Here is a 12,693-nt window from a genome sequence, read left to right on the forward strand (position 1 = left end):
GATCACCAGGCACCTGCTTGTTTATTCTCAAAGTGCATACATGAAATAGCATTGTGTTAAAAATCCACGAGGGGCTGCAATGGCGCAGGCTTGTTGCTACAGGTAGAGTTGAGAAAAAGAAATATGATCCAACAAGTCCAGTTGGATGGCCTTTCAGAATGCCAGACTCTGTTCAACAGGTTATACCCTTATGAGGAAATACTTTAAATGGTATGGTAGAATTAGAACAATGTGCAACTGTTCACAGTCAAGGTTCCTAGAATCTCCATGTATTTGACTTGCCAATGCAGGCCAATGCAATGTGCCCAATGATACTGCTTTGAAGAATAAGTCTTCTTACCCTCAGAGCTTAGATAGCAGTTCAAGAGCATGTAGGAATGTCCTAGTGCTACCATCAGTAGCATTCCACCAAAGAAAAACCTGCTCTGCAGAGGGGACACGCTAGGGGACTAGCCACTTCTTGTCCCTGAGAGAATGGTGGAGGAGCAGGACATTGTTAATATCTGCAAGAGATTACTAACCCCAGGGTTAGTAATGCAGCGGGCAGACAGGCAGTGATATGTCAGTTGTATGGTCTGTTTGTGGTCTGTTTGGGTCAGCCACAACCTTGACTTACAGCAACTGTGGAACTGGAGACACAGCAATGTTTGAACTGGCTCTTTAACATCACAATAGAGGAGGTCTAGCTGCAGAGGGACACAGTTCTGCCTCAGCAGAGAATGATAATAATGTGTCATCTCCACTGCCAGGCAGCATGGATTGGCCATCATCCTCTGCAGGGGCAAGTGGTGGATCTTAGAGAAGGGCACAGGGCAGAGGCAGAAGAGCCCAGTCACATTCTGTCTCTCTGCTGTCAGAGCAAAGCTCCATCTGAGTAGAATGTTGGAAAATAGGCCTATCACTGCCAACGAGCACACTCCTACTGTTAGTGGACGCAGGCAGAGGCATGCTCAGTGCTGAGGCACACAGTGCACCACTGGTGTTGATCTGCCTTGCCAATCAGTCCGGGGCACAAAGGTGAGAGTCTGTCTGTATGGAGAGAGTCTTTCTGGAGTTCAGCATTGTTATGTCTAGTCCTAAAGGAAAGTGTATGGGTATGGGGTCAGAGCAGCTATTTTCTGCCTCCAAGGGCTGTTGGCAGGCTGATCATTGATTGGCTGACCATGAATGCAAAAGTGTCCATTAGCTGACACTTTTCCTGTGGTCAGGTGTGGTCATAAGGTGGTTATAGGGTCCTGTTAATGGAGTACTTCTTTGTGACATTCAATGAAGTACGCTTAAGCTTTTGTAGCTGATACAGTAAAAAGAACACTCCACCAAGTAATTAGTTTCGGGAAGTCTGTGGACTGTTTAATACTTTCCTTCCGATGGAAACAAATTATAGTTATATCATTAGGGTCTCAAGTTGGGTTATGATATTGAAGTTTGAAAGACGTCGTGGTATAAACAAATACAGGGTCTAATAAAGATCAAATGGCATCATGGGACAGTAGGATCCACTGTTTTTGGAGCTTTACCCACATTGGGTCTAAAAGTCAAGATATCTTGGCCTTTTCTTTAGTTTCTTTTTTTAGGCATACCACTCAGTCAGTCAATTCGGTACACACAATTACAGTTTATCCTGAGGGGAACAAATCCTCTTTGAGTACTGTGCACTTAACATGCTAACACACTAAGCTAAGAAGATGAACATGGTAAGCATTATATCTGCTTATCATTGACAGGTAGCATTGTGTTAGTACGCTCGCATTTAGCTCAAAGCACTACTGTGCCTAAGTAGAGCCACACAGAGCCTCTAGCATAGTTCTGGACTCTTTCTTGCAAGATCCCCAACAATACCCAGTATTAATCACCTTAAACGTGTCACATTATATGTGTATGTTGCCTGGCTACTCCCTGCATCACATGACTAAATACACTGTATGAATGATAACATCACTGATATATTGTGCAAATCCCCATATACAGTAGTTCCTCTTTTAACAACCCCAACTGTACCAAGTAAACGAAGAGGTCTAAGCTCTTGAAGTTGTTCTTGCTGGAGATTGGACACCCCCAGAGTAGTTGGTTTCCAATACCACGGACATTCCCTTGACCAACAGTCTGAGAAGGAATTATTTCCGGAAGCTCCAAGCACGCTACCGGGCAGGAGGAGAGTGAGATTAGAAGTCCTCTCCCAGCCAGCAGAAATACAATAGGTTAAACCACCTGCTGGCCTGAGGAGCTTTTCTTCGACTGGTGTTGCAATCTTCCTTTCTTGAGGTCGTAAGGCCAGAGACATACTAAATGTTATTGTTTCTCCTTTTTTTGTCATCCCCCTTTTGTTCTGAATGTTTCAAAGAGACCATTAATCACACCAACAGCCACACACAATACAACACAGTCTGTCTCGTTCCCTCTTCTGGTCTTTCATTTTTCGTTTCATTTTTCAGTTCTTTCGTTCTTTCTCTTTTTGTCTTGCTCTTTCTCATTTACCCCCCACCCAAACTCCCTCTCTCTGTCTCTGCTCCATCAGTTCTGTCTTTCTGTCTAACCTCTGTGCATGTTTCACAATAGCCAAGGACCGTATCTGCCCTCCCCCCCTGCTACTTTCCAATGTTTGTCTGAAGTATTAGGGGGTTGTTGCCTCATTGGATAGAATTAATTGATTAATACTTTTATCCAATTAGTGCTCCCTCATGCAATTAATCAGCTGGCTGATGTTAGGGCCGCTCCATCAGTCGGACGAAAGGCAGACAGATGCTTTGGGTCTGGTGTGTGATGAACAACGACCTCTCTCTCTCTTGCCGCCCCCACACCTTACCCCCCCTCTCTCCTTCCTATTTTCCACACACCTGGTTTCCTGTCCTCTTTTCACTGTTCTGCAATCGCTCTCCAGCTCACACCACATTGTTAGAATTCTTGCTGAACATAACAATCGTGGAAATAGTTTTCTCCAGATAATCCTAACAAAACCAACACTTATGGGTTTTGTAGCTCAGAACACACAGAGGTAACAGAAAGGCAAGATTAATGGAATGGTGGTGTTTAAAAAATGTGTTGTTTATAAATTGCTGCTCATTCAGCAGTATTCATCTTATAATGAATGAATATGAAACATGCAGTATATGTGCTATGTAATAAAAAAAGCTGAAAAAGGTCCCGTTTGTAACATTTAGGTCAATCTATTGGCAGAAACAGACAGAACAGACAAACTAAACACTAGATTGTGCAGTTTGGATTTTCCGCACGCTGTGGTTTCTACAACTGTTGTTTCTCTTTCACACTTGGCAGTGGAGGGATTAGTGAGGGAGTTGCCATCTGCAACTACACTGCTAGATGACTCTAAATCTAACGTGTAAAAGTCATTTCAATCCCTGTCAGATTTCAGGGTGACACCCAGAAGGACCTTTAAAAATATCAAGTAGAAAACATTTTCATATTAAGCCCAAATTGCAATTATGATAACAGCAATTTTCTTTTCTGTCTTACAGATTTGTCCTTTTCCTGCCAATGAATCACTGATGGAGTTGTCACGATGGGCATATAAATAACGTAGGACCTTTGAAGAAGTACTTTTCCAAACCACTGGATTGTTCTGGAGTGAAAAGCCATCGAAGATCAAACAAAGAGTCAAAACTAGTCATGACATTTCAAGGAACAGGACTACAGAAGAGTTTTCTTTGCAAAAAAAGTTAAAAAGAGTTATTTTGGACAGCTTAGTATTAAACCACCTGAAGTACGCACCAACCAACCAAGTGAAGTCTGAAACAGTAAAAACAACCAAGTCAAGAATGAATGGAAACCATTACTCTTCAGGGGCAGGATCCCTGTTTTCCCTTAGTTTCCCCACTAAGTGAGCCAATGTATTAAAATCTTTTGGGTTTTTTTGCCTTCAAAATTTAAGCTTGAAAGACATTTCAAGTAGTTTCACTACTTTTCGGTCATACTTAAAAAAATATCAGAAACTCTATGAAGTGGAGCAGATAGTATAAAAGAATCAGGATGACCGACCATGTTACAGTACAAACAGAAACTCTGCAGGTGGTAGGAATCCAATATGCCCCATGACCTGCTCTGTATTCAGCAGATAAGTTCAGATTTATTTGTGATCCCATGGATTAACTTTCAAGTTCTCACACAAAGACCTTTCATGTTTTCCCTGGTGGAGTTTTATTTGGTATAAAACTACAACCGAAAAACTCTTCCTGTCTGCATGCATCTTTTATATTACATGTAGACCCAGGGTGGGTTTACTTCTTTTTTTTTTCTCCCTAATTTAAAAAAAGAAAAAAAAATGGCTCCTTCTTGGACAGCAGGAGCTTGGACATTGTTCGCAGCATTGGGTCTTATTAGCTGCTGCAGTTTTGGCTGGTGTGAGCCCTCAAGGACTAGTAGTTTGACCCCAGGAGGGAGTAGACAGGAACAAGGACCCTCATCACTTGAACGAGTCAAGAGAGGATGGGTGTGGAACCAGTTTTTTGTGGTGGAGGAGTACACAGGCACAGAGCCGCTATACGTTGGAAAGGTAAGACATCTAATTTTATGATGTAAATGTCTAAAGAAGTCTGCGAATAGCCGTTTATTCCTTGAACTGCTGCTTTTAAAAATACGAAACATCAAAAGCAAGCCTATCTGTGGATATATTTAGTCAAGACAAACACAAAATTAGATACACTAAACAACATTAAAATGGATTTCCTATAACAACTTTTCAAGTTATAGTAAAATCAGTGAAGATGTCTGCATGCCTGTGTTGTCAGGATGAATACATTGTTAGAGAGAGGCTTGCCCAATACCATCAGCTCCACATATCTCCAGACATTTTTTCTAATGAGCATGTGAATGAACAATGAACAAACAATGAATGTCCAGATCAGTTCCTCCAAAGCAAAAACTGTTCTTGTCCTACAGGAGCAGAGTCCCAAAATGTTAATATGCAGCATCCAAATGTAGATATACAACAAACCAAATAGGGTTCCAAGGACAGACAGTTTATAAATTAATTCACTATTTGAGAAGATATACAAATTTTTGTCAACATGCTTTTTATACAAAGTGACCAACACATGTTGTTTCAGAATATAATATGTGCACCACTACAATGCCATGGGTTTCTATTATTACTGTCTCCTGCTTATAGTTTTATCTACTTATGTTCAAAAGTTTTCAATGAGTTTGTCATATTTGATTATATCTAGAAGTGATTCTAGATACAATAGAAAATGCCACCATCGTATTTACTGTAAAGCCAGTCTTTTCATTTATGTGATTGCATAAACTGACATTTCCCCTTAAATACCCCAATAATAATTCAGTTTAAATAACAAAAAAATGTATAATCTTTTAATTTGGAAAAAACGGACTCACACTGTACTGTATTTTGTTTACTTTGCTAGTGTCCAGTGAAGATTAGATTAAGATACCAGCATTGGTTGACACATGCATTATTGTATGGAACATCTACAACAATTATATTATTAGTATGCATTAATAATTTTCCATCAATCAAACCTAGTACACAAATGAATACTTAAGCACAATAATAACAATACTTTTGATGTGGAAAAAATAGTTTAAAGTGAAAGAATGTCATCATACATTTAGATTTGTTAACCTGTAAAGGTGTAATTATGTGACACCTCTAACAATAACCACATAATATGCTCAGTGCATTTGCGTTGTAGAAATGTAGCTACTAATGAGCCAAAATTACACTGACTGCATGACCTGAAGATCGCTAAACACAGCTTCAGCGGAATCACTCCACCCACCTCAGCAGTAACCCTAACCTATTTGAAGCCATTGAATTACTAAACAGTCACTAGCATAAAAAAACTAAATACTGGGACTCAACAATAATTGCACTATAGTTAATTTTATAGCATTGCCAGGTTTGCACCTGCATGAAGAAACATAGCCCTTGAGGTCAAGACCCTGACATAATGGGTTTGAGAACAATAAAAGATAAAGTCCCAGTGGTTTTCTGCAAAGAACTACCTCTGAAAGGTACAAGTAGTACAAGCTACTGCTTGTTTACTAGTGATAGATCACACTAGTAAACAAGCAGTAAAACTATTTGCCACTGCAAAGACATTAGCCATTAAAATTTAAAGCTCTGAACACACTGCTGTGTCTCCATTACATTGTCCAAATATATATACAGTGCATTTCCTCAACAATACAGTCACTTTTTTGTAATACCAATTTGGCAATCCCTGGCATGCCACAACTATGACCTCATGCAACTGAAGAGTGTCTTCAGCTGTCAGTAGTTTTGTAACTCCTGTGCAACGTAGGAATTTCTGTGGATTTGAGTTTTGTTTCACTCCTATGTTTCATGTTCTTGTTGTTATCTAACGATAGGAATCTCTCATCCACTCTGCTTTGTGATGCTGTAGAATCTCTGAAACCTGTAAAAGTCCAGTTGCTAATTTTAATGCAATAATCACTAATTCCTGCTGTTGCTTCATCTAAAACGTTTTCAAAAAGTGAACCATTCGAACAATTGAGTTATACGTAATTGCGATGAGCTAAAGAAAACTTTACAAGTCAAACAATGACTGAAGTCTACAACTATCAAATTGAAAACAGTAGTTCTATTACCTGCCTGTCCACCAGAGGAACTTGGCTCTAAAGGAAGATCCTGTGGAGGAATTACTTTATGATCACCCAGGAAATATCAGGATTTTACAATTCACTGGTCAAACCTGTCTCCTGGCGTACGACTTCAAGCAACAAGAGAGTACGAGAAAAACAATTGTTTTCGTTGTGGTAAAAGCAGAAATAACACACCATAAAAACTCAGCAGATCATAGCTTCTTTGGCCCTCCTACCTGACCTGTAAACCATGTAAACTATTTGCCATTGCCATCACACCTGACACCCCGGTGCTCCCACTATAATCCTCCCTCCTTTAAAACAGTTCGCCCCATCTGTCTAAAGTCTAAGAATTTGTTGATCTGTACAGAACAGAATGAAGTATATACATACAATATTTTTTAATAGAATATTTTATATAGAATATTAAGCGAATATTAACATATGTAAATGTTAAACATATGTCAATGTCAAAAATAATAAAACTAAAAACTGAAATTTTGTTCTGCTGCCTGATAATTAGTTCAGTCCTCACTATATTATACAATTAGCTTTGTCTATACAATAGAATATAGCTGCACCAGGTCCATTCTAACTGGCTCCCCAAGATTTCCTTTTATACACTTTCAAATATAAGTACTGTTTATTTTATGGCTTGACTGAATACTTGATGGTTATTATTTTTTAAGAGCTATGCATCCAAACGCTCAGCTAATCAACATTTAAATTCAATATTTAATCAATAGTCAATGTCAATCCAATGCTTTCCATCTCGCAGTACAGAATTGTAACTAAACCTTGCAAATTTATGGGGCCCTACACAGTTGACGTAGTGTGCATATAGGGCGGACCCGCTCTGCTTTGGAGGCAGGCATGATGGAGTTTTTACACTCCATTCCTTGTTTAGTTCCTGGAACAATTCTGTCGAACAGTGGCATTACACAGTGATGACAACCTTAGCAATGCCCTTCTCGATGATGTTGACAACAATCTCTTGACACCAGAGATGTGATGATTGAATGTTATTTTACTATAATGCAATAATCATAATGAACATATGTCAAATAAAATCTTGTTTGCTACATTTGGGAATATTTCTGCATTCTTTTTTCCCCTCTTCTCATTCACATCCAATTCATCAGCTGTTTCTCAAATGAACCTCTGTGAGTTGATTAGAGTGGACAGCATGTACAATTCAATTGCCTTACATAGGGCGTGATATGAAAAGACGGAATATTAATGCAGACAGCATGAGACTTGTGAGTCACACACATCAATCACGTGATCCCCTTGTTTCTAATCATTTAGACATGGCAATTGACCAGCTAATATTGCATCTGCATATATTGATCTCTCGTCTTACAAATGAATGGAGATGTTCTCCGCAGCAGGGTCGGGTGTTACAGAATAATTATCCTTTGGACATTATTTGTCTGACATTGTGATTGTGCTGCATCCCTGCTGGCAAGACCAACAACCAGACCGACAGGCAGTACTGTGTCTGCTAGGGGACAGAGAGATAAACAGAGAGAAACTGAGTGATACACTAGGAAAGAAACGAAGGAGGAGGAAAGGCTGCAAAGGGAGACTGGGAAAGAATAGACTTTATACTGTGACTTGTGATTCATTAGTTGACTGGGTGACATGGAAGGCAGTGAACTGATATAAAAGGGCTGAAGGGAGCTCAAGGGAGTAACACAGCAGGAGGGCAAAGAAAGATGATTGTATTAATAAAATTATCTAAAGTTATTGCTCTTCATGTGACTGAGGCAGTGGCCAGAGCTATCAGTGCTAGTAATGGTGTGTGTGAGTGTAGATATGATTTTCTGTCTGCCTATGTGCAACTCTCTCTCATACGCTCACACACAGATGGACTCGGCTGGATTTTTGGTACCAATACTTTAATTTGAGCAGCAGCAGATTAAAGCCAAGCGGTGTACCTCTGTACTGGTTAATTACAACAAGCTTCCTTTTTTTCATATTACTTTACCCCAACTCAGCAAACTTGCCAAGCTCACTTTGCCTCACACCGTGGCTGCCACTACTCTGCTAATGAAATCAGATTTACCAAAAAAATGGTCACTCACATGACATTAAACTGGCTGCTTTGGTCAGTACATTTGCATAGTAAATCCTTGTGGATGATACAACTATATTGTTTACTTGCCAACTATGTTTTAAAAAAAAGGGAACTGAGAACACATGGGAAGTGTACTCTTGTAAGAGACAAAGTTGCTGTTGAGCTCAGATAATCCTAAATGGCTATTGTTAAAAGAAGTAAAGAAGGCAAAAATGACACATTCTTCTTCTCCTTGGTCGGGATTCTTTCTCCTCTGTTTTGCCAAAAGCTGTCAGAAACAAATCCATTGTGAGGGTGTGTGTGTGAGAGAGGGAGGGAGTTGGACTATTTGTGTAGCATCTGCACATGTTTATATTTCTGTATACAAAGCCCTTGAACTATACATTTTGTTGCAGTGTCACTGGGTTTTTTGTATCCTTCCAACTCTCTGATCTTTATGGATGTATCTGGCATGGGTTTCCTTCTTCTAAGTCAGCCTGAACAGCGAAAAAAGAGCTTGTAGAGTCCATTTCTAATGTGTGTCTTTGTCTCTTTTTAACTCTCTGTTTTCAACTTGAAGCCAAATGAAACAGATGGCCTCATCGTTTTTGTTCACCAAAATGTCCACATCCTTCTGAAGAATATCAGCTTGATTTATGGCATAGTTTGAGGTTCTGGTTTGGGCTACAAGCAGGTTTGATGTAGTGGATATAAAGGAAGGCCTTATTCTTAAAAACAAGTATACTACTGTATGTTGGTTTCGATTTGCTGTTTTGTTTGCTTATCACAAAAGTTTTTTTGTAAAAACAAATAAATATGTAAAAGAGTAAAAGTGAAATAGGGGAAAACTGTTGGAAGTTTTCATCTGTTTCATTTTTTTTGTTTTCATTGTATTTTACAATTGAATACAGAGCTCTGTGTGTGCCACCTAATACTTGAGTAGTCTTGGGTGGCACAATTTTAAGGTTGTGAGTTTATGAATGAGATTAAAGTGTTTGGCCATGGACACAGTCAATCAGACAACAGAAAAATGCACATGCTATGCCTGTTAAAGCAATTCTCCTCGTCGTAATGATCCAAGCTATAATTAGTCAAATGGGCCCAATTGTAACAACATCACAAGGCTGTCATCAAAGAGGAACAAAAGAAGCTTAAGATTGGAGGATTGAAGAAAAAAAACATAGACTTTAGTGATGTTAGACATGGCTTTTTAAGGAGCCACATTTCTGACTTTGGAGAGCGAGAAAGCCTTTTATTTACTCTGCATGCTTATCTTTTGAAATTATTTTTAAATAATGCTATTATAATGTCATGTTGCTCTTTTCTCTCTTCTGTATTTCCATCCCCTATCTTCTGTCTAAGCTTCTGTCTTCGGTCTTCCTCCCATCCCACCCCATCCCAGCACTATCGCCCCTTCATTTTGATTTATTTCATCCCTTTGACTTTCTTCTCTTTCTTTTTCCCCTCCGCTATGCTGCCATTTACTCTCTTCTATGGCTCTGTCTCCCATGGTCCGTGCCATTCCTTCCCCATAGCTGTCTCCACCTAGGCTGTCTCTGATACAGTCACCTTGTTAACACTTTGAAGCTGTTAAGATCAGAGAGCTTGACAAGCTGCAGTGAAATGTGGCAGGCCTACTCCTGATTACACAGACTTAAATATAAGACAGCCAATTTGCTCCCGCTTTGAAACCCTCAATAAACCAGAGTTTCAGTGCAGCCCACGTCCCGCTATCTCCTCTGGAAATGTAAAATCATGCTCCCCAAATGCCTCGCTATTCTATTCTATTTTTTTTTCTTCTGTCATGTGATGCTGGTTATTACATAGTGCGTTTACTTGTGCTTAGAAGCCTGGAAACATTTTAAAATTCAACTTCACACAAACATGTGGGATTTGCAAATCCAGATGTTTTACGTTTCTAAAAATGTCTTTCCAACGCCAAATTATCACCAACTACTCTATTTAGTCTGAGTTTGTGTTTTAATAAATCTAAATGCACAAAAGAGCTGACTACCACGTACTGTAATAAGGAAACTTTCCATCACCGCATGTGAGTCATATGTCATCCCCTTCAGCAGGATAGCCCACAGTGACAGCTAGACACTTTGTTATGACCCAAAGGTGAACCTGACAGGGCATCAACAACCTTACTCTCTCCTGAGTCACCCCACAGCCCTACACTGTAAACCCCAAGGCATTGCAAACTACTACTTGCATAAAGTTTAACTTAAAGCCTGACAATGAATCATAACTGCTATGATGCCAAATAGTAGTAGTTCTTTTTTGTTGTTTTATTTTTTTTTAAATGATAGGTTCAGATCAATTTTATCTACAATATGTTTCTACTATATTTCAATGTCATATGTTGACATAGTAACTAGTTGTTATAATTGTTTTTTTCCATACTGACAGTGAAGTAATCTCTTTACAGGTAGAAATATGTATTGTTCTGTGCAAAACTACTCTACAAAGTTCAGTTGTACTGATACTCTTCAGCAGTCAGCAGCCAAGTTAATGTGGATACTGAAGGTCATTCCTGCAACCAATAACTCTTTTAATGTGCACATGACGGGCATAGAAATACTTTGTTAATTATTTGTACTAAACTTAATCAAATCTTACTTATTCCTTTAACTTAAACAGTTTCTATGGTTGGTTTAAAGGACCAGTGTGTAGAATTTAGTTGCACATAGCGGTGAAGTTGCATATTGCAACTAACTGAACACCACTAATGTCGATATTTGAGGACTTAGGAATGAGAACAGGGTGTGTGTAGGAAAAACTTCAGTGGCAGCGAAACTCACAAAAAACACGAAAGGCTTTATGAAGAAACATGGCAAACTCAAAGGTGATCCACAGCATCTGTAGATTAGAAGAACTACGGTGATTATACACTAATGAAAGCATACCTGAACATGAACATACACACTGGACCTTCAAATGTGCGTATTCTTTAACAAAACAACAAAATAAAACTAACAAAACTGACTCTTCTGAATGCATACTCCATTGTATTTGTAATAAGATGTGTGCTCCTGCCTTTAAATGTAAATACATTAAGTCTGCATGCATGACAAAGTCATACTCCAACTCCAGCTAATTCATTAATCAAACTAATTCAAAAACTCTCTCTCTGCAGCTTTGAAAGGTGGCTGTGAAGTGCTATGAAGTGTTCTGTAGTTTCCTTGTAGACTGAAATCAGCTGCAGTGGTCAGTTTGGATTCAGCATATAACAACATTATCAAATGGTGACCCATTTTCACTGTGGGAAAGAAAAAGTACCATAATCACTACTGAAATCCATTGTTAGTGACTGAACTCAAGCTGACTGAAGCTGCTGTTCTATGTCTGCTGTTCTATGAGGAAACTTGTATCACCTGCAGGTAGAATGTTTGATCAACAAAAGGTGTATTTTGTGGGAAACATCAATTTAACATTTATGATGTTTTTGTGGGTCAGTATTTGTATGTTTTTGTTGTTTATACACCAAGCCCAAACATCATCCCTGGTCACGCAAAAAGGGGGGATACTATAATTTATCACCATCATGTTACTGTATTTATCTGAGGACACAGCTGCATAATCTAAAAACCAGCCCAGAAAGATGCTCCAAGATTTGGCCAATGAAGCAGCTATGATTCTCGCTCAGCGGTAATGGAGAATTAATTTTTTTCTTCTCATGTAAATTTGTCAGCATATTAGGACTCCTGGTTATTCGAGTGATGTCCTGGCTCTGACCTTTCCAATAGTTTGCAGAGAACAACTTAGCTAAGTGTAGTATGTGTGTTTTTCAAGCTGCCAACTTGAATCACTCCAGTGAGGATAGACTGACGGACAGATGGGTATATCCAGCCTGAGGGGGGAGAAATAGCATCATCCCAGCAAAATGATGAACCCACAATGTATGTGTGTGTGTGTGTGTGTGTGTGTGTGTGTGTGTGTGTGTGTGTGTGTGTTTGTAGGTTTGTGTGTGTTTGTGTTAAGCACGCACAATAGGTAGGGGTGTGTGGCTGGGTCGGCACATGTACAGTAGGCAGGTTGCATGCATGGTGCCA

The 12,693-nt window shown here is 39.2% G+C and overlaps 1 protein-coding gene across 2 annotated transcripts in view; it reads left to right on the top strand.

The window, feature by feature from the left end:
* Positions 1 to 12,693, top strand: part of LOC127372206 (cadherin-22-like) — a 152,170-nt gene that overhangs the window by 74,314 nt on the left and 65,163 nt on the right. For both annotated transcript variants that reach the window (XM_051415696.1, XM_051415697.1), the window contains one exon: positions 3,474 to 4,507. In XM_051415696.1, the coding sequence (XP_051271656.1) occupies positions 4,277 to 4,507 (231 nt within the window). In that variant the 5' untranslated portion in view covers positions 3,474 to 4,276. The remainder of the gene's footprint in view (positions 1 to 3,473; positions 4,508 to 12,693) is intronic.

Source organism: Dicentrarchus labrax, unplaced genomic scaffold (genome assembly GCF_905237075.1).
Source record: "Dicentrarchus labrax unplaced genomic scaffold, dlabrax2021, whole genome shotgun sequence".
In the NCBI taxonomy this organism is placed as follows: domain Eukaryota; kingdom Metazoa; phylum Chordata; class Actinopteri; family Moronidae; genus Dicentrarchus; species Dicentrarchus labrax.